This window comes from Rhinopithecus roxellana, chromosome 21 (assembly GCF_007565055.1).
Source record: "Rhinopithecus roxellana isolate Shanxi Qingling chromosome 21, ASM756505v1, whole genome shotgun sequence".
NCBI classification, from domain to species: Eukaryota; Metazoa; Chordata; class Mammalia; order Primates; family Cercopithecidae; genus Rhinopithecus; species Rhinopithecus roxellana.
Window position 1 is genome coordinate 15,986,604 of NC_044569.1, and position 23,429 is coordinate 16,010,032.

Below are 23,429 nucleotides of genomic sequence, written 5' to 3' on the forward strand. Positions count from 1 at the left end.
ACAAAATTTAAAAAGGAGAGCAAATCCATGACACTTATGGAAACATGAATGGGGACCAGAAGTGGGCAAAGTTCTGGAAGATGGAAAGGGCATAGGATTATATTGCCAGCTAAATAAGAGCAAAAATTGAAAAAAAAAAAAATAAAGTAGCTAATTTAGATGAAGTAATTCAGAGAATAGAAGAAAAAAATTAACAAATATCCTTAAACAGACAAAAAGTATTGCATCTGTTAAACATCACTGCCCCACTCCTCCCAGAAAAAAACAGTTGCTATGAGTAAAAGGTGGTCAGAAAGTACAAGAACTTTGACAAATTAAAGACATAATTAAATCAAAAATCAATTGGACTTAGTGTGGCTAAGAGTATCACAGGGTATAAAGCAAAAGATGAAAAGACAGAAAATACTAGAAAAATATTAGAGAAATAGAAGAGTATCTAAATGGTCCAGCATTCTTTATGAAGAGTTTTAAGAAGACATTGAAGACCAAGAAAGGTATAAGGATTCATATTAAAAGAGGCTACTGAATGTTGACCACAATGAATTAAAAAGCCCAAACCTAGGTCCACCCTCATGAAATTTAAGAATAAAAGAGATCTTAGAGCTTGAGGGTCAGAGAGAAGAGTGATTACATACAGAAGAGTGATCACTTGCATGTTACAGACGTCAATATGCAATTCTGGAGGCTCAGAAACAGTGGAACCATGCTTTCAAAGTTGTCAGGGAAGTGATTTTGGACATTCCAACTATCAATAAAACATCAAAACAAGTAGATAACTTCAAACATGAAAAGATTTGAAAACTTTACCTCTCTGTATCTCTCAAAAAATAACTTCTAGATGGACTCCAGCAAAGTAAAAGAGAAAAAATAAAGAATAACATAACATCTAAAAAACTATGGAACTAATGAAAGAATCCAATTACAAGAAGTATAAGAAATACCAAAGCAAGGATATCAAAGCAATTTGTTCAAATTAGTAAGTTTCGTGAAGAATGTTTTGAAGAAAAACCCAGATTCTATGGTTTATACTTAGACCTAGAATCTGAGTATTTTTTATCATAAGATAATGGCATATGCTTTTTCTGTCAATAAAAAAGTAGTTAAAAGCTCTAGGAAAAAAATGTATGTTAAGATTCAAGTTTGATCTTAAACTGAATCATGCTTTTGAACAATAAATGGCATGTGAAAAAGAATCCATTTGACTTTGATGTTTTTATTGGAATATTCTTTGGGTTGCAAGATTTAATGAGAGGATTATATTGCCTTCTCTATGGAGGTAATACCACTTGATTCTGGAGAGGATAAGAAATTATATAATCTTAAATCCTCTTTACTAGATTTCAAGCTTAGAAGCAATCTGTAGTCAAAACAGGGAACATAACCATAGTCACAGAACATAATGTAGATGCTAGTCATTTTTATAAAGAAAACACAATCAGAAAACCATACTAATTAAAAGTAGGAAAGGCTGCAAGAAAACATAATAGAGAGTCAGTAGGTACTGTGCCTTGAAATCAGCCAAGAAATATAATTTTAAGAATTTTACTAAAAGGTTGTAAAAGTAACCACTAGAACAACTAAAACTATTACCAATAAAATTCAGAGGGGAGGTGAGAAGTAATTAAAATGTTATGTAATAGAAACACTCTAAATTTCTTTTATAATGCAAAACAGATACTATGTTGATAAGAATAGAATATACCTGAATTTTTAGAGTGACAATCACAAGCTCAGAAAAACTAAAAACAGAAATAATTTTAAAAACATTTACTCTTTAAAATGGGATTGGGTAAAGGCAAAGGATAATAGTTAAGAAAGATGTTTACTTTTCATATTATACATTCTGTTCCTCAATTTTTAACATGTGTCTGTCTTATTAAAAATATAAATTGTTGGCCGGGCACGGTGGCTCACGCCTGTAATCCCAGCACTTTGGGAGGCCGAGGTGGGCGGATCACGAGGTCAGGAGATGGAGACCATCCTGGCGAACACTGTGAAACCCCGTCACTACTAAAAATACAAAAAAATTAGCCGGGTGTGGTGGCAGATACCTAAGTCTCAGCTACTTGGGAGGCCGAGGCAGGAGAATGGCGTGAACCTGGGGGCGGAGCTTGCAGTGAGCGGAGATTGCGCCACTGCGCTCCAGCCTGGGCAACAAAGTGAAACTCCATCTCAAAAAAAAAAAAAAAAAAAAAAAAATATATATATATATATATATATATATGTAGAAATTGTTTACATATATTAATGGATTGGAAGGAAGGGGAATAGAAGTAGAGAGATTCTTAGAAGTTATTGCACTTATCTACATTTCAAGTAATATGAACATGTTGGAAATGAAGGATTGAGAGAGGCAGTTGGAGAATTGGTAAGATTCAGTGGTTGAGTAGATACAGGTTAGAGGACAGGTTAAAAAAAGAAGATGAAGTAAAGATGAATAGTATTTTTAGATTCATTAAAGAGGTAATTGAAACTGAAGCCACTGACTAAATGATGCCCAGGATAATATTTTAATTTTTTTTATTTACTGATGCCTTGCTGTTTTTCACTGAGTACTATGTCTCCAGGATAGCTGAGAAATCAAAATATAACCATTTTACTATATTGTCAAATATGTACCATAATAAGAATATGATAACCTAAATTTGTTTTTTATTTAATCACAAATGTCAAATAAAGAACCACCGTAGGGCACAGTAAAAAATAATTTTTTGGTCATAATGTTCCTATACACAGTGTTGATGCTTCAGGCTAACAGTGTCTGCTGGCTCTATCAGATACGTTTCAATGATTTGGTTTGTAGCAGGGGGAAAGTACCCAAGTGTTGTTGCATTAGAAGCACTCAGAGTTCTGGGGCTATCTTGTTCTGGTACCATAAACTGAGATTTTTAGCAACATTCAGGTCTTCATCCTCATTCTTAAAGGTTTTTAAACTCCTAACTTGAAACTGGGAGGAATAGACATTTTCTCCAGCCCCTCTGTAAATGATGAACTCTGTGTCCCTCTCCCTTTTATTCTCACCCTGACAACATCCTCTACTCATGAAATATCTTTTGCAATATTTGCTGAAAGCCTTTTGACTATAAATGCTGTTTTCTTCAGACTGAATTAGAACAAAGCATTTTATACAAATGAACCTATTTCGGTTCTGTTGATAACAATATAACTTGCTTTTCTTCAGTGAATGGAGAAGAGAATCTGAAGATGAATAAAATTTACTAAGAGTATCTGCAGATCAGGATCTGAAAGTTCATTTAACCTTCATTTCCCATTTTGGAGAGAATTATAATCATGCAAAAAATTTGGTCTTACATTTGCCTGGCTGATATTCAAGAGGAATTTAGGAATAGACCTTTTCAGTAAATTTAGTATTGTCCTTTATATCACAGACAATGTTAAGGATGGCAACATCTCTCATTGTTATAGGACATTCTCTTTTGTCAGATAAACTAGTGTTAACCTCTGAGGGGACTGATTCTTTAATTCATTGCTGCTTGTTTTTTTCTCCATGTTGTGAATAGCTATTAATACTATGATGAATTTGCTTGGAGGGTGAGTGGGGAAAATATAAAAAATACAGATTAACTATACATTTTAGAATTACATAATTGGGAAATGCTAGACCATTATTCCGAAGTCTTTTTAGTGAAATCCTGCTTCTCACCTTGATTAGTACTAGCAAAGCCGTATTTCTATTCTTGATCAAATGTGTCCTTTATAGAGTATTTGTACGAAGCATGACATAAGCATGGATTTGCAGCTGTTTCATAACCACTGTGAAGTTTCTTGGCTGTGCTCCACAGCACTGTGTCCAAGTTTCAGGAACTCTTCTCAAGTACTGTGAATGTGGAAGGAGGCCACTTGTGGAATGATTTACTTTACCCAGAGTTGAGTGTTTTGCGTGTAGAATGTGAAGCTGCTGTTCAGCTGGTTGTGTCCAAATGTAAGTGACTGGCCAAAGAAACTTTTCTGGAGCTCGTCATCCAGCCTCAAAACTTACCCTCTGTGGAACTTTGCATGTTCTAACCATCAATAGGAAATAGCAATGCTATAAGTCTTCATTTCTTCCAGCCAATAATCCCCTATGAATTTTTTAGCTGATATTTTAATGAGCTTAAAACATTGTGATTCTGACTTTAATGATGTACTAGGATTATAATTAAAGCGGTTATAAAGATGAGACAGTTGTGGCTGAATGTTCCCAGCTTTATGTCCTCTTCACCCTGGGACGGCAGGGACTCAGAGGTAGCAGCTCAGATACTGTTAACATTACATTTACATCATCAGAATTCATTTCACTAAATTACTATCTTCTCTGTAGCTTTTTAATAAAGCAAGCTGAAGTTATTTTCAAACAGCTTAGAAGTCTAGCAGTTCCACTGAACACAGTTCAATGGAGTAATCAGATGTAGTAATAGATTCTCCCAAGAGCATTTATGAAGGATTCCAAATAGGAATGTTTACAGGTTCTTCTCTTTGTTTACCAAGTACAGAGGAAGTTTTGCTTATGCTGATACCAGGTGGCAAAACTAATATTCCAGGTTAGGCCGAAACCAAATGCAATCATACTCTTTCTATACCCGGTGGGGGGATATGTTTCTAAAGGTAGTTAGGTTTTATAGTGCCAAAAGAAAAACTTAGAATTTTTGTCTTGAAATGATAGGGAACCACTGAAGGCTTCTAAAAATGAAAAGAGGGAAGATAGAGCTGGTGGTAAGATGTGAATTGATTGTGAAGCAAGGAAACCTCTCCAGAGAGACTCATGAGGTAGGTGTGAGGAAGGAGTGTGTCTGAAGCAGGGTGTGAGCAGCAGGAGAGGAATGGGCGGGACATATGTGTTCCCCTGTGAAATGAACAGGTATGATGTCTCAATCAGACAGATGGATAGACAGGGAAAAACATTCTGAGGATTCAAAACCAAGTGCTGGCTATGAGTTCAGCTCAAGCAGGAGATCTGGAGAGGGAGCCAAGTAGGAGAGAAGCTTCCTCATTAAATGTACTGTGTGTTATCTAAACAAATGGCCACAACCTAATTTCTGTGCATGCCTCTGACCTGCTTATTCAGGAAGTGAGAGAATGCAGTGGTGAATATAGACGCCACACCACAGTCTCACATTTTTACAAGGTGCTTCTGGAAACCTGAGTGGAGATTTGACTTTTTTTTTTTTTAGTTGCTTCCGTGGCAACCCTCCCCGTGGAAAATAGGCATAGTCTGCAGAGGCCTGTTCTTTTCTGTTGATGTTTGTCACTACCACATGGGGTCAGGTTTGTTCTTTCTCCCTCCCCAAAAATATTTACTAGCTCTGCGGGAAAATTGCTGTTGCCCTAAACACTTTACCTGCATCTGCACCCAGCTGTTCCTGTGCCAGTGTGACTAGGGACCTTCTGTGTGGCTTTGGCATCCCTCAGGGTTCCAGATATAAAGCAGAGGACAGGTTCCCTCTACTCTCAAATTCCCATGCCAACTTGGGGCATGGCTGGGGATAGGAGAGCAGGCAGAGTCCCTCTTCAAGGACACTCACCAGCTCCTAACCCAACATCTCTAACCAGTCATGTCGTCTTGTGGCTTATAGTATGAACTTTAGGTTCTGAGTCTTTGAAAGATCTTAAGCTTTTGATAGTTGAAAATCAGACTCTGAGGCTCATAAACTTTTCTTCGGGTTTTTTTCTCTGCCATGGGCTTACAAGTTGATTTTGAAACTTGGAACTTGAACACTGATTCTTTTCTTTCTCTCTTGCATTCCTGCCCCATGCTGAGAACTCAGGGAGTAAAGAAGATTCAGCAGGTGTGTGGGGCAGGTTTTCTAAAGTGGGTTACTACAATCTCTCCCATCCCACCAGTTTTTCTTGCAGTGTGAGATTGACGTTCCTCCTAGTTAGGTTACCAGTGGTGTTGACAGCCCTTCCTCTTGAATCTAGGTGGAACTTTGTGGCAGCCCGGCCTGGCAAAATACAATGGAAGTGATGCTCTGTGACTTCCAAGACTGGGTTTTAAAACTGCCATGCCCTTCTGCCTGCTCATTAGGGATGATTGTGCTAGAAACCCAGCCACCATGCTGTGAGGAGCCCAGGCCACATGGGGAAACCTTGCATAGGTGTTCCAGCCAGAGTCTCAGCTGAGGCCCCAACTAAAAGGCAACATCAGCCACCAGTCATGAGACTGAGGAAACCTTTATGATGACTTCAGTAGTCAGTTATCTTCCAACCACAGCTACATGAGAGACCATGGGTGACAACCACCTAGCCAAGCCCAGTCAACCTCCAGAATTACAAGAGATAATAATAAAATGATTATTGGTATTTTAATCCACCAAGTTTGGAATCACAATAGAGAACCAACAGGGTTTTCCTGTTATCTGTTAATGCATAACAGCCTGCCCCAAAACTTTTTAACTTAAAATAACCATTTGTCATACATTATGGTTTTGTGGACCAGGAATTCAGGAAGGTCTTGGCTAGGTGGTTCCTTTCTAATCCATATATCCATATAGAGTCAGCTGTGGTGGGTGAAGATGCAGGTACTCTTCACCTTGGTACTCTTGGTGGTCTCTCCTCTCTTCCCCTCCCCCTCCATGTGTCCCATCCTCTGGGCCTCTCTACCTGGTTGGTACTTCCCCCAATGTAGCTGGACTTCTCACAGGGCAGCTGACCTGCCTTCTCACAGGGCAGCATGGTAGTTCCAGGGTAGCTGAACTTCTCACAGGGCAGCTGACCTTTAAGAGACTAAGGCAAAAGCTGCCTGTCATTGTAAGGTCTAGGTCAAGAACTGGTTGGCATCATTTCTACCAAAATCTATTGATCAAAGCTGCCATGGTGATTCAAAGGGAGGAGAAATAAATCCAACCTCTAGAATGGAAGGGTAAGAAAAAATTATGGCCACAGGGGACAAGGCAGAAACCTAGGTTTCTATTTCAAAATGTTACCTAGCAAATCTTATTATACCTATTTTATGGGTGAAGAAGCTGAAGCTAGAGGAGTTAAGTAATTTGGCCAAGGTACACAACTTGTAAGCACCTGGATTCAAATCCAAAGTGTATTCATCGAAACCATGAACTCTGAATTTTGCTATTCTTCTGTGCAAAATATAGTAAATATATAATGTATACTATATTTTCTTAATTCCTAAGTACTACCTTTTATAAGGAAGATACCATCCCCCAACCTCCCAAAAACATACACATTACAGTTCTAATTTTAGAAAAATCTAGAGAACTATTCTAAATGACCTGATTTGGGTCATATGCCTTTCTCTGAATCAATCCTCAGGGTTTAGAGGATGGAATAATTATATTTGGCAAGCTCTGCTACAACCACAAGGTTTGAAGAAATAATTTCCCAAAAGAGGGAGGAGCAAACAAAATAATATTCATTGTGCATGCCCTTTATACCACATGCCATTATTTCTCATTCATGATTTCATTGCATCACTGAAGGCAGATAGGATCTGCCCCCAACGAGACTGGAATTGTGGGCTGGTGGGAATGGTGTGAAGACAGGCTGTGTAGAGAAGTTCATTCCAAGCATTGATTCTAGATCTATCAGCTAACTGTTAACTCATTATGTCTCTCACATATTAAGACTAAGACCTCTGGTTTTCCTAGCGGTCTGATTCCTTTATGTAGAAGTTAAATGGAGGCTTCTTAAAGGAGGCCCATTATGTTTTCATTTGCTACACTATGCAGTTGGACCTTTCGTTTCCACTCTCTGTACATGTTGAGTCAATGTGAATTAAGAACAGGAAGATGCTTGGTGTCTAAGCACTTGAGGAAACAAAACATAAGCTCTAATTAAAACTTTCTGATGGAAACTTAGTCTTACTTCATGATTTCCAGTTGCATTTTTTTTCCTAATGAAATAAGCTGCTTTAATTTTCTTTTAAAAAATTTTATTTGGATGAGGTCAGAAAATGAAGAATTTCTCTTCTATTACTCACACTGCTTTCCAGCTGCTGGCCTCATGTTCCCTTGACACGCTGTCGAGGAGCCATCCACAAGCCATAGCACTGCCGTGGTACACATCAGACTTGACAGAAAAGTTCCAGGCTCAGGAAGACACTTCCTTCCAATGTCCCTGGTTGCCACTTGATGGCCTGGGTTCTGAGTAGCTCTGGAGGTCCCTGGCACCTGATGGAATGACCATTTCCCCACTTTCTTCTGTCTTAATTTATATTAAGGAGTTGCCACTCAGCTTGCACTTTTTAATATCAAAGTCAGAAATAAAGCCTAGTGAGTTAGTTGATTTTTAAGAACCTAAGGAAATCTTCTCTGGGAAGCTTCTGAATCGTCTGCAAGATTATTTATTTGTTAGCAGTACTTGGAGTCTCTTCATTTCTCTTGATACCCAACTGAGCCCAAGGTGCCTTTTAATCCCTTTTAGCTGTCCTACCCAGTCACTTCAAAAGGATACATTTTATTTTAAGATGGAAATAAAATAGAGAAAGGAAATAGAGGAATTTCATAAAATTGGACATAGACACATTTTAACGAGAGCACTCAAATAGACATGTCTGTAGCTGGATGGTTGAATTATAACAGTCTTGGCATAGTGAAAATGAAAGCAGATTGTAGCTTTGAATACAAATACCAAAAAAATGCCTGCGGTTTCCTTTCCCTCCAGAAGGTATCAAAGAAATGGACATTGCTAGCTGAGGCTTACTGAGAAATAAAATAGCTAATCACTATAAATAAGGATAAGAAAATTATTTTTTTCTCTATCAATCGCACATACTGCTAACCCCAAATCCTAGCATTTCTTCCTCCCTCCCCTCCTCTTTTTTCTTAACCATAATTTACAGCTCCTCTCCCCCATTTCTTCCAATCTCTCACTCTCGTGGATACTGCTATCCTGTACAGCCTCCCATCCCTGGGTCCTTTTTATTCTCTCTGTCTCTCAGCCCTGGTATGGTTTTATTTCCTTGCTCCCTACATGGAAGTGCCGTTTTATGGCAGCAGTCTCTTGCCTCTGCAACCATCTGCTATCTCATCCCTGCCACTCCCCACCCTGGATTCTGCATTCTTCCTTCCAGGTTAATCAGACCTTAGTGGAAGGTAGACTGAGCTAGGGAAGAAGAATGACATGTTGGACATCTGGCAAGTGTGTTTGTGCTCAGCTCTGCCATTTCCTGTCTGGTTATCTGACTAAGTTATTGAACTAGTTACCTCCTGTGACAAATGGGACTTAGAATAGCCCCTTTCTTGTGAGAATAAAATACCTCCTCATTGTTAAGCATAGCACTTGGCCCATAAAAAGTATTCAAATATTAGGTGTTGCTATTAATACGACTAGAGAATATCCCCACATCTCTGTTGCCACTGCTAACACTCCTGCAAATGCCTGGTTTCTAACTTTGGTTTTAAGCCAAGTTCTTTACAACAGACTTTCAAAGCCCTGCACATTCTGGTTTCTCTGTGATCTTTCTGACTTTATCTTCTACAACTACCTCTCCCATCCCCACAATACACACACATTCACACTCACTGTGCTGCATACATGTGACCTGACTTTCTTAATGTTTCTTGAACAAATCATGCTCCTACCTCAGGGTCTTTGCACTTTCTGTTGGCTTTACCTGAAATATTCTTCTGATATCACAGGTCTGTGTCCCTTACCTCTCTCAGGTCATCAATTAAAGATTACCTTCTCAGGAATGTCTACCCTGGTCACCCCATTTAAAATTATGACACCCTTCCTCTGTAGTCCATGTCCTCCTCCCTTGCTTTAATTGTCTCTATAGCATTTGCCACCATCTGACACACTATATATTTTACTTTTGTATTGTCTGTCTCCTGACCCTACCACATACACTTGCTCATACACTCAAGTGTAAGTTCAGGGAATTTTGTCTACAAATTTCTGCATCTCTGATGCCTAGAATTGTTCCTAGCACATAGTAAGTGCTCAATAAATATTTGTAGAATGGATGATTGAGGCCTAATTCAAATATTACTATCTTAGTGAAGCTTTTCTAGTATCCCCAGGCCTGGTTACTTTCTTTTCTATATTCCTAATACTTAATACACTTTTCTATTATAACTTTTATCAGATTGTATTTTTGTGGAAAACATATTTAAAGCTCTTAAATCTAGCCAGATGGTATAATTCAAAAGCACATTTTTATTTAATAGACTGAAACCTCACATCGTACAGATTTGATTGAATGATTACAGAAATCATAATGCTCTGAGTGTTTTTAAATTGCATTCACATCATATTCTATGAGTTAGTCTACACAATTAAATCCAAGCTTGAGAAAATCTAAGAAAAAGCAAATTAGAAATAAATTCCAACACAGAGAGAAATCTTATCTCATGCAATGGCATGTTCTGTGTTTTAACATCATGGACACCTTGCTATTTTGCTAGCAAGTACGAGACTTAAAAATTCTGCCCTTTGATCATGAATAATCTGCAAAGACAAGTAATCTCAAAAGTCAGTTCTAGAGGAGCATACCTGTGCCTATTGGTTTTGAAGATGGATTTCTTCATCTGGAGGAAAATATTATTCACCAATTTTTCTTAAATAAAATGCTATTACTTAAGGCCAGGAGGTATTTGCATGTCGTGGAAATCTCACCAGATCCAGAAGAACTAATAAAATCTTCCTATGCCTCTGGGTTAAAGGTAGTGAGGAAGAACCAGTCCCAAATACATTTCTGTGCCACCAGTGCAATTTCAGTGCCAGTATCATTGGCCAGCCAATCATATACTTTTTCACTGCTATCATTTTGGGTGTGGAGCATATATTTCAGCCATTGATAACTACTGTACCTGCCATTCCCTACTGGAAAATATCTTAAAATATACACATGGGGGAAATGGCTTGTCCCGAACCAGCAGAGGTGACTGCTAAGTGGAATCTTCTGTCTGTATTTGAGGTGATAATGATCTAAGGAAGCCCCGATCTAAGGTGATGTGACAGCTGTGAATACCTTTGACAGCAGTGATTATCAGCTTCAGCGAACACATTTTTAACCTGAAAAAAGGCATTCGTGATGAGTAGGTGCTTCTGGGATTGAATCAAGATTAACATTCATTCCTGTCTAGTGAATTCATATCTTCTCTGCTATCATGGTTTAGAATTTCTCAAATCCAAGGCAATGCAAAAATCCCTGTTCTAGATGAACCATATGTGTTGGAGAAGTGGAGGGATGATGATTTCTGTCAAAGAATTATTTGTGCTCTCTGGCCTAAGTTCTAAGAGAAACATGATTGTGCTATAAGCTAGGGACTCAAAATAAAAATTCGAGTTAATGCCAGGGTTCAGTCTTCCTCGATTGCACCTGTGTGCTGGGACCTCTTGCTGATTTTTCTTTTTTCTTTCTTTTTTTTTTTTTTCTGGCTCCCTGTTCCCATGCTTCTGGCTCTGTATCCTCCGGGTCCATTTTAGAAATCCAGTTCTACAAGCAGGCACTTTAAACATTTGTTTGTTTGTTTGTTTGTTTGTTTGTTATTTTTGGTGGATCTAGACCTCAAGAGGGGCCCGAGAGTAGGATCAATTCATGTGATGCTTAACGGTTGGTCATTAATTAACACATCCTTCCTGTATTGCTGGGAGCTTTTTAGTACAAATACTTGCTGATTCCCATTAGTTGCAGATACGTTAGATACACCCCTGGTTTAGTATATCTCTTCCTGGAATATCTTGCTTCAGTCATAAAATTCATGTTTTTATGAAAAATTGCAGTGCCTCCTACCTGTTAAAAGATTTCATTATTTTATTCAGTAGTTATTGACGTGTCTGACCTGAAACCCAGCCTCTTAAAAATATCTTTAAGAACATCTTATCAAATCTAGTAAACATATCTTTTTCCTTATCTGATTCATACTCTCTGTGACATTTGACCTTAGAGACCTCTCCCTCCTTTGTGAGACCTGCTTCTCCTTTGGGCCCACTGAAATCGCTCTTTCCTGTGATTTGCCCTACTAGATAAAACCCTTCACAGTCTCTTTCTGTAGGTTTCTCTTTTATCATCAGCCTTTAAAGAGTTTCATCTTGGGTCTTCTCTTTCTCCCTGAATGAGAGAATTCATGCTGTAATGACCTCCTGTTACATAACTTCCTCCAAATAATATGTATCTACAAGTCAAACACATCTCATCACATTAATTGTGATGATACCACCTATATATTGCCTTATTCAACAAATACTTAGTGAACACCCACACTACATGCTAGTATTGACCACTAGCATGTTCTAGATGTCCAAAACACATTATGAGAACCTTTCTTCCAAAAGAACAATTTAATCTGTATTCCTTAGCTTGATAAATGGTACCATTATCTACTTAGCCACCCAAGTCACACACTTGGGATTCATTTGAGATATCTCTTCTTCTTTCATTATCCACTCTTAACTCCTACCAATGATTGCATCCACATCCAATTAGTCACCAAATCCTGAGTTATATCCTATGAATTTTACAACCCCTTGCCTCTGTCTTAGTTTAGGTCTTCAAAATGAGTCAAAGAGTGATGAAGACCTAAACTGCTTCTTCAGTATATCCACAATACTACTGTCAACATCAGACTTTTTTGTTATGATGCAAGTGTCACCATAAATTTCCCTTCTTACAGCACTTTGTGGTTCCAGGTCACCTTCAGAATTAAGATCAAGCTCCTTAGCTTGGCCATAAGACCTTTCTGCATCTTCATCCTTGCCCCATCTCCTGCCACTGTGTTCTCTGTCCATACTAAACAGCCTGCTGTTTCCCAGAGATGTTATAACCTTTCCTACCTCTGTATGTAGGAATAGTTGCTTGAAAAGCCCTTTATCTTCCCTCTACACTGCCATTCCTCTTTTAAATGACAATATAGCCTAATGGATAAGCGTGTGAACTTTTGGGCTAAGAAAACCTAATATCTAATGCTGAACGAGTTGCTTCTCATTGAACTTAATGTTTTCTCATTAGGGTTGTTGTGAGAATCAAATCAGATTATATTTGTTGAATAAACGAATTCATTAGATATTCATTGAGTGCCTACTATCTGCCAGGTCCTGTTCTAGGAACTGCAGATAGAGCAGTGAACAAAACTCCTGAAGCCCTTGCTCTAAGGGATCTCACATTCTGTCTCGTGTATAGAAAATGAACTGTAAAGAAAAAGGTTCCTATTATTACTCATCCAATATTTTAGGTGTACTTTTCAGACTTACTTCCAAGTTTCCATTCTGACTTAGGTGCTCACCTTCAATGGTCCCATCCCACCCTATGCAGTACCATTGCTATAGCGCTTGTGTTGTAATCATAATTGACAATTATTTTTACCCTTGCTCACCTACAACACTGGGAGTTCCTTGAAGTGAAAGCCTGAGACTTTTCTTTTTTTACCAGCTCCTAGTATACAAGGAAGTCAGTTTTAAGTTTCAAATGGATGAATGAATGTTTTAGGATATGCCTAACATATTACTTAAAAATTACATTTGCATTAAAGAGCATTTGTTATATAGCCACTGGGGTAAGTGCTTTAAATATGTTATATAACTTAGTCTCCATACAGCAGCACTATGGAGAAACCAGCATTATTACCCTACTTTATCAATGAGGAAACTAAATGTTAGAGATACAAAGTAACTTGCCAAGGTCATAGAACCTGCATCTGGTGAAGTCAAGCCCAGGACCCAGGCCCCCTCTTTAATGCTGATGCTTGGTGACAGGAGTTATTTTCCAATAGGCAGTTGGAGGTGAAGGGCAATGGTCAGCACATGCTTTATTTTAGATATACCCGTGCACATAAGACAAAACCTGAATCCACAGTCATATGTACAAACACATTTTAGCTTAGTCTTTTTTTCCACTTCTTAGGATGACCTGGGTAATTCTCCCTACCCTGCTGGGTAGTGGGGAACCAGAAATAGTGTTAAACTTGCTGGTTCACAGTATTACAGCCTCTTCCATTGTAGACCATCTTTGGATGGATGGTCTAAATCATCTCTTGGGTGACTATTCGGTCTCTATATATCTTTCCTTTCCCTGGCCCCTCTGCAAGATGGTGTCTGTAGGAATGGGTGAGTGGGGCTTATAGGAACACAAGAGGGTGGGAGAGTAGGGGCCTCCTGGTCTCACACTGGTTCTTGGGCTTGTAATATCTGAGTCTGCTGAGGAGTCACTGGTCTGATCTCATCCATGGACATTCTGCTGGTGGTCTATGCTGACCCCTACAGCTGTAGTATCTCTCTCTCTACAGGTGTGGGCCTGGCCCTGTGCAGATTCCTCAGAGCTGGCTATTTCTCCTATTTGGGCTCTGCCTTCAATGTTCCATTCTGTGGACCACTTAAATATCACTTCACCTCTGCCGTAAAGACACTCCCTCCTGACACCCTCTACCACCACCACCATCACAAACTCAGTCCTCTGATAGCAACATCTGCTCCACTTCCTGATTATCCCCTTATAGGACAGACAGAAACTTCTAGATACCTTCTATATTGCATGCTAGCAAAAGAAGAGTCTGAGAGTGAAATTTAAGCCTTAGTCATACTAAGCCACCGATTTTAGTCTTTACTGTGATGAGGCTACACCTTGCTTGCTGTTGGGGAGACCCTCTTTATCGTAGTAGTTTCCTAGAGTATCAAAAGGGAAATGATGCAAAAGGAAGTTCCTTAGGTTTAGGCTTTGCCTTCAGCCTATCCAATGTCTCCCTTCTGGGATTTGAGCCTAGAGACCTGGAGCTGGGAGGCCCTGCCTTGTCCTCCCTTCACCCATTCTTTCTACCCTTAGTTGGGGCTAGAAAGGGTGAGTTCTTCCCTCATCCTTCCTGCATTTTCTGTACTTTCCCTATATCATACCATTCTGCTTCCCAAAGTGGAATTTGCCCTCCCTTTTCCCTAGGGCTCAGCTGGAAAATGGCTGCCAGGTAACCTGATTTATGAGGAGAGGAACGAAAACACATCTGTTTAATATTTTCAAATTATTACCCCTGTTACCCCTGCATCTCAGAGGGTAATCACTGGTCTCTGGAGTTCTGTGGGTCCCTTTATAGTAGTGTGGCTCAGAGCAGTCTTAGAGGAAGATTTACAGGGCCCTTGGGGCCCTTCACCTGACTCACAGCCCCTCCCTTTTTAGACCATCAGCCCAAATTCTTGGCCATCATCCCATCCCTTCCTTCATGAGCAGACTAGAAACAAAGTGGGTGTGTTCTCTCCACAAAATTAGTTAGTATGATCAATGAACTATGCATTCAAATTCTGACAAATTTAGTCCCCACAATGACACAAATTATATTTTACATGTTACTTAAATATGGGATCATGGAAAAGTGATCTGTACTAAAGAACCCAGATTGAGAGCATACTCTGAGGACATTAAATATTTGATTTGTAGACTGTGCCTTTCAATTTCAGACTGTACCCCCCAAAAGGGGAAGTTTTGTGAAAGGGAGCAAATTAGTAAGGAAATTGACAGCAGCAGGTCAAGTAACAGAAACAGTAAGAGGAAGCATGGGTCTTTGCAAGAATGACTACACTGTCATGCTCCTTGAGCTCATAGTGCAATGTGAAGCTTGGTGTATATCTTTGGTACTTAGATATTCATCTGTGTACCTTGTAAGTCTTAGGTCAGAATTGGATCTGATTGTATAAGAAAAAAAATCTTATGTAAAGTGAGATGTGGATGAAGGAATCAACTTGTGCACTGTGGACTAACTGGAGAAGCAAAAGATAAAATTATTAAAATAATAGCCCAAGAGGAAAGTATAAAATAGGAAGGAAAAAAGTAGGGCTCCTTGTTTGAGATTATCATTACCATCTGGGTTGTAAAACATTTGATTCTAATTCCAGAAACTTGATACCAGAAATAACTTATTACCAGGGACATATGCTAAAGAATTGTCAGGAATGACAAAGTATTTACTTATTTTTAATATCTGTATCACAAAATGATAAAGCTGATAAACCATATAATGGTATGGAGTGACACATGTTTATGCTGTATCTTTTACACCCCAATTCTTCTTCCCTTTTCACCCTATAAAAGGTCAGAGACCACTGCTGATAAGCAGAGAATCCTTCAAAATCTCTCCTGGCTGGGCGTGGTGGCTTATACCTGTAATCCTAGCACTTTGGGAGGCCAAGGCGAGTGAACTGCCTAAGCTCAGGAGTTTGAGACCAGCTTGGGCAACACGGTGAAACCCTGTCTCTACTAAAATACAAAAATTAGCTGTGTGTGGTGGTGTGCGCCTGTAATCCCAGCTACTTGGGAGGCTGAGGAGGGAGAACTGCTAGAACCCAGGAGGCAGAGGTTGCAGTGAGCTGAGATTGCGCCACTGCACTCCAGCCTGGGCGACAGAGCTAGACTCCGCCTCTAAAAAATAATAATAAAAAAAATCTCCTCTCCTCTATGGAGGACAGCACTGAACATATGCAGGGTCTTTTGAGTTTATAATCTAACCCATAGACTGCACAGTGCTAGCAATTCTGTTCACAGTTATCTTTTCACAACAGTCATCTTGGAAGTACTTGATTCTTACCTTGATTTATAATATTTATTGAGCTCATATTACAGATCATTACTGTCCAGTCACATTGATAAAAGCATGTCACTTGGAAGCTCCAGTTCACCTCCTAGCTGTGTGACCTTAAGCAATTTACTTAATCTTACTAGTTTACTCATCTTTAAAATGGGAATAATAATAGTATTTGTCACATAGCCAATATATTTGAAAACTGCATTGCAAGGATATAGAACAGCTTGAATGTTAAGCACTTTCAAATACTAAATGAGGTGATCACTTGTGTAATTCAAATGGAAATAGAATAAATGGCAACGAATTAATGATCTGTATCAGGAGGCAGCATAAAGAATTTGAACTGGAGGGTTTTGGGTAACTGTGATGTTCTAACATGGTGGTTATCTTTTTTTAAAAGAAAAACCCTCTTTGGGATTCCTTTGTACAGATGATCTCTTAATTGGCCATCTTTAATCCTTACATCATTAAAGGCTACATTGATTAGAAGGAAATACAGATTCCTTGTAGGTTTTTGCTTTTTGGCTTGTTTTTGGGCAGATGGTTGCTGCTATTTGGAGAAAGGGAGAAAGGCAGAAATGTTAACCTCTTAGTCTGATACCTTTTCTACAAGCTGGCCACCACGTCCTTTTTAGGTTTTTCTGAAACCTGACCAAATTTAATTGTCATGGCATAAAAACTTGGTATTGAAGGAGTTAAAGGGTCTCCTACACCCCTTTGCATGAATCGTTCTTTTGTGTACACAGCTGCAGTTGGAGCACGGGTCGGAAAGGAAACGGTTAGAGGAAGAGCTGGTTTTCAGACAAGGCGAGTCTGCGAGGGGGGCTGCAGGGTGGCCTGGGGTTTTACATGCCAGATGTAGGCCTACCCCGGTGCCTGCCTGGAGCTGCTGGCGTGGTCACGCCGCGGCCCTGTGCGAATTGAGGCGAGGTGATGAGTTAGCGGGTTGCCATGGCGACAGGCCGACCACGTGACCAGGGTGCTGCTGCCGGCGCTCTGACGTCAGCTGCCAGAGGGCGGGGCCGCAGGAGGGCGGGGCGCGAGCGGGAGCTGGGAGAAGGCAGTGAGCGAGCAGGCGGCAGGCACGGTCCGTGCGGAGCAGGCAAGCGAGCGGGAAGACACAGCTACCTTCCTCACCAGCCAGCCCACAGCGGTTTGTTCCCTTTCTCGGGAGTGCGCCAATGCCTGGGCCGACCCAAACCCTGTCCCCAAATGGCGAGAACAACAACGACATCATCCAGGATAATAACGGGACGATCATTCCTTTCCGGAAGCACACAGTGCGCGGGGAGCGTTCCTACAGGTAATGGGGCTGGCACGAGAGCAGCGCCGGGGACCGCGGTGAGGGCGCGCGGAAATCCAGCCCGTTATATAATGGAGCAGACACTGCCTGCGACCCCTGCTGCAGGCATGCATTTGTGAAGGCGGTTGTGATTATTTGGTATCTGTTTCCATGTGTCATGTTGGGTTTGCATTGAGGCTCCGCGACTGCAGATGGAAAGCATTTTGTGAATAGGTTTGCTGCCTGCAAGGGGTCTCCCTCCATCTCTTTCCTTCCACACTGATAAAAATGCATGCTGTTTCCCTCCGCTGTCCAAAGGGAGACAGGCAGTAGCACTTCCTTTCCTCCTTCCCTTTTAGATTTTAAAGGAGCCATTAGGTAGCTGTGCCAAAAGGCAGAAAACGGGAGGATGGGGAGAAAAACGTTTGCGCTTAACCTGGAGAGTGTGCAGGAAAGATGGAATCCTCTAGATTAAGCTGCAGTCTGTGATGTTAAACCGCCAGATTGATGGAGCTTTGTAAGAATTCTGCTCGCTGATTGGTGCAGGGATTGACAGCAGAGGTCACAGTGTCAGACATTCACCAAAATTTTCTCCATAGAACCCTAGGTTTGTTAGAAAGAGACTAGACTGTAAAGGACTTGAAAAAAACTGGGCGCTGTTTTGCGTTTTCTAAGGAGTTTATGGCCACCGCTTGGGTGGGGGAGTCTTTCCTTCTTATTTACAGTAGGAAGGTAATTCCTGGTATTTTGCTGAGGTCTGTTTTGAGGATGGGACTGATCTTGGTCATTGTATTGTGAGCCTTTTGATTAATGAGTTGGCCTGTACAGTTGGCATCATTTTTACATTAACATATCTGGCAATATGTTCCAGTAGATAAGCTCATTAAAATTGTTTGCATTGTTTGATAAGGATAACAATGTAATGGAGAATGCAGCTAGAGTCTTATGCAGCTCAAGGCCAGACTTGAAGGGAGACTGATAGCTTCAGTCATATTTCCTCTGAAGTTCTTTTGTACTGGGGTAGTTATTTTTAAATGTTACCTTGATAAACGCTAACAATGCTTTTGCTTTGAGGCAGAGCGCACATACCTCTAAAGCGCATCCTCTCAGCTAATGAGCAACAGGAAATAACTCTTTTTTTTTTCCTTTTTAGAGCCGTCATCTAAACATTTAGATGGCATTATGGGTAGAATATTATGTGTATAAATGTTGCATATCACAAAATAGGACCAGAAAGTACCCTACTTCCTTTCTCTTTGGCCAAAGAAATGCACTATTTGTTGACTCAAAAAAAAAAAAAAAATTATAAGCAACCTTTGCCCTGTCATCTCTGGCAGTTACATAAATACTTGAAGTTAATTTTGGCTGTGCCCATGAGGTCACCAAAATCTCATGCCTTATGGTTTCAGCTAATGTGTTGACATGGCATTCTTACAGATTTCAAGTGCTTGTTATTCTGTTAATGTAAATCAAAATTGGTCCACAACTTCTGGGGCTCTCCTTTCCGAGACCCTGTGATTGGAAATTTGGTACTCCTCCACCTTTTTCCTCTGTGACCATCTCAAAGCCTAAAAATAGAATTTAAAAACAAAAAACTTGAAGCGATTTTAAATCTCACTTGTTTGAACTGTTTTTTTATAGAAAATAAATGTGAAGCCTTTATTTTCTAGATGATTTAATCCCTGCTGTGTAGGTAGCAGTTGCTTTTAAGATAGAGTTCGAATTTTACCCCATGGGCCAAAGGAAGTTGCCTGGTTGGGTTTTATTACTCATGTAAACTAACTTGAAATGGCAATGGAAAACCATTTGACAGAAAGGTTAAATGTTACGTTTTGTTGACAGATTATTGCTTTAAAATGAAATTTTATTTACCTCTTTAATTCAACCCAAGCTATTATTTGCATTTCCTAAATTATTTCCAGTTTGCTTTCTGAGTCCCTATAATGGTGTTCAAAATTATGTAAAAACAAAACTAAATTTTAATAAAGATCTTACTGAACAAATTCTTAAGTCACTAAGAGCATAACTGCATTTGTATTTGATATAATATGATTACTGGATGATATAGTGAGAGGTGTCATAGACTAAATGAAGAAGGAAGCCTCTCAAATTGCATTTGTCTTGTGTTATACAAAAGGTGCACATGGAGACAGACACATAAGATGTTTTCCTTCGTCTGTTTTTCTTTCAAAGTGGATGTCCAGTGTAATAATTACCACTTATGTTTTTGGAGGGGCATAGGAAAAGGAAAAATGTGACACATTTTTCTATCCAGGAAGCATTCCATCATTATTTTGGCATCCCAAGACTGGAATAATATAGCCATTTAATTGCTGAGGAAACTTAGAAGGCAATTTGAAAGTGTGAGTAGAGATTTAACCAAATAAAAGTTTTGCCTTGGCTATAGGTTTGGTATAGCCCTCAACAATGAAGATATGCCTGGAAGTTCTGGGTGGAGTCCCTTATGGTGGGGTGGGGTTGAGTGAGCCCAGTTCCCGGGCAAGATCAGAGGGAATTCTCTCCCTGGATCCTTTACTGACTCCTAGGTAGGCTCCCCACAGGTCCTTTATCTTAGGCTTTCTTTTTTTTTTTTTTTTTTTTTTGAGACAGAATTTTGCTCTTGTTGCCCAGGTTGGCGTGCAATGGCTCAATCTCTGCCCACGGCAACCTCCGCCTCCCAGGTTCAAGAGATTCTCCTGCCTCAGCCTCATGAGTAGCTGGGATTACAGGCATGCGCCACCACGCCCGGCTAATTTTGTATTTTTGGTAGAGACGGGATTTCACCATGTTGGTCAGGCTGGTCTCCAACTCCTGGCCTCAAGCGATCCACCCGCCTTGGCCTCTGAAAGTGCCGGGATTACAGGTGTGAGCCACCGTGCGCAGCCTTAGGCTTTATTTTCTACCTTTGCCTGTTATATATAAAAATATCTAGCCCCCGTTCTTAGAGGATATTATGAGGCTAAACTCAATATTTAAAACAAATAATTTCCTAAAAAGGCTATGTAAACATAAGAATACTGTTGTTACTGAAAAAGGGCTCTTGGACAAGAACGTCTCACCTTGCTGGCAGCACAGGTGAGAAGAGGAGCGAACACCTAGAGGATAGGGTGGCTTTCCTGAGAATTGTTAATGGGCAAGCAGTCATTCTTTGGAGGAGGAGACATTACTGTTATAGCATTTGCACCATATTGTTCATAAGTAAGTCAAATTTGGTTCCTGACCCACATCTCTTAATCCAGGTATCCGATAGTGTAAACAAAATCCATTTTCACAGCGTGGAACAGAGTGGGCAGCAACTCATTATTGAAACTAGTGTGCACCTTGATTAGAAAAGCAAGTTTCCTTTAGAAAATTACCCCTGGATTAGTAATTCCAATTGAAAAAAGTACAAAAACGGCTTTGCAGAGTCATAGAGATGTGTTTTCACTCCTGTGTGATCTTCTCAGCCTCAGCTTCCTCACTGTGTTTATGAATGCTAGAAATCTATGTATTTTAAGAGCTGCTTAAAAAATAAATGTGGTGTGGGCCATCCGAGGTGACACTGTTTAATTCACAGAGTGAATGAGTCGTGCTCTGGATCTCCCTGGAGAGGATACTCCCCATAGCTCTGTTTCATGCAGATGCTAGTCGGAAATGAGATTTATTAACTGGCTCTCTGCCCACTGCATCTTTGTTTGTATACTCCAGGTTTTTAAGAATGAATGTATAAGTCTAGAGGACTGTTTCCACATGGGGGTTTTGAGCATGCGATTACAGTAGCACATGTTTCTGAATACTTTAAAAAAAAAAATTACTTGGCCCCAGGAAATGGATTGTAAAGTAAAGCAAAACTAAAATGTAAGCCTAAAGCATTGGCCGTAACATCCAGCTTTGCCAGTTTTAAAAAACATACTGTTGTTAAGGAAAACAAAGATAAATATCATAATATTGTGCTGGTGTGTGTGGTTTCTTGTGCACACGTGTGTATGAAAGAGTTGTGAAAGTGTGTTCCATTCAGTAGAGGCTATTGTAATGTGGCTCACTTTTATCAGAACATAGGCTTCACATCACATTCCCCGAAACAGTAGTTATAGATGGCAAAAGTCTAGGTTCATGTCTTTATTATGTATTTATTAGTATCATCTAAGTTTAATACTGTCAAAGGAGGTTTTCAAAAATAAAGATTTTTGTCCTTATTATTTTTCTTAGTGTTTGTAAAAATCAGAAGATTACTTGATGCTTTAGTACGTGCCCAACTCTGGAACTTCTTTTACGGATTTTCAGAGCTTCTGTTAATAGGATGGTCTTCTGAGTGCTCTTGCTTTGGGGAGAGGCTCTTAGAGCAGAGCTGTGAGATTGTCCTCTGAAATTCGGAAGGTTGATTTCCTTATGCAGCATCTTTTCTTTATTTATAGGGACATCTTGAAGCTGCAGTGAATAATTCTATTAATTGGAAGGGGAAATTTGGGACTAATTTAAATATTCTGTTTGGTTTAGAGTATTAATTAATTGGACAAATATTTGAAAGTCTGCTCTGGCCAAGGTCTCTGCTAGATGCCCCTTGAAGGATCTTGAGTCCTAGTAAAGTCAGATGGAAAACAGCTCATTTTGTAACAGACTTACAGTGTTGTTGGTATTTTGCTTAGTCTAATAGCGAAAGTGGTTTGCATTTCCTGAACCCCCAGTGACCCAAAGGGGGAAAAAAGTTTCCCTGAAGGCCAGTATGCTGTAGGAAGCTAAAAGACACTGTGAGAAACCAAAAAATTTGCTGAAAAGAATGTAGGCTTTAAGATCAGGCAGAATTTTCATTGGCCTGGCCAGGTGTGTCGGGCAGTGGTAGAAAATAAAAGCATTGAAAAGCAGGCGGGGTAGTTGAAACTTGGAAATAAGAAACTACTGAAAGTTTATTGACTGAAGATAGTGTAATGAAAACAGATGCCTACTGCAGTGCATCTTCAATTTTGAAATGAGAGCTGAAGAGACGACGGGGTCCACCAGTGCCCCACTGTGTGGGTCTAGAATCGCTAGAAAATACTTAATGCCATGTGAGAGCTTGAGCCCCCTAATGTGCAAAGATCAGGACAAGGTAGATGTTCTCTGGCTCGGGATGTCTTTCCTTGAGTAGAAGCAATGAATGCAGCTTTGTTCCATAATGAGACTGGTACTTAGCTCAGACAGTGGCTTTTATATTTGCAGATGCCCACTTCATAGCTATCAGTCTAACTTTTAGGAGTGGCAAGTGTGGAGAGTTTCCACTATTCTGATCTTCCTAAACAATGAACCAGGTTTCTGCTTTGTTATGAAGCATCTTCCCTTGGCATTTAATGCCGTAAAAAGTACAGATGTGGCTGAAGAAACTGCTCAGAACACTCCCTATGACTTTGGGGCCAATTCCTCTGACAGTTAGAAGGTTATCACCTTGGTGGCAGACTCCGGAGTGGATGGAATTTACCCTAAATAGTGTGTGTGTTTACTTCTTCTTTTAGTCTATTTCACTTTAAAGGACAAACTGATTTTCTTCTCTCCTGTGAGAAGTGTCTTTTTTCTACAGTGAATTAAGTTAGAATATATATCTAAGAATAGTTTTATTCTTCCTGACTTCAGGCCGTCTTTCAGGCATCTGCCTCTGTAATGGTACATTGAGTGTGTCAAACTTAGCCAATATCTGAAGCACTGTTCCAACAGCCCTTTTTCTTTCTAATACTCCACAC

At 39.9% G+C, this 23,429-nt stretch overlaps 1 protein-coding gene across 5 annotated transcripts in view; it reads left to right on the forward strand.

The window, feature by feature from the left end:
• MAPRE2 (microtubule associated protein RP/EB family member 2) overlaps nucleotides 1–23,429 on the forward strand; it is a 162,877-nt gene that overhangs the window by 42,786 nt on the left and 96,662 nt on the right. For 2 of the 5 annotated variants that reach the window (XR_004055690.1, XM_010362714.2), the window contains exon 1: nucleotides 17,459–17,760. The exons of 2 other annotated variants lie outside the window; for them this stretch is intronic. Coding sequence is in view for 2 of the 3 variants with exons in the window: in XM_010362714.2 (XP_010361016.1) it covers nucleotides 17,639–17,760 (122 nt within the window). In the remaining variant the exon portion in view is untranslated. Of the gene's footprint in view, nucleotides 1–17,458; nucleotides 17,761–23,429 lie in introns of those variants that run through there. One more of the 5 variants, XM_010362717.2, reaches the window with a different exon arrangement.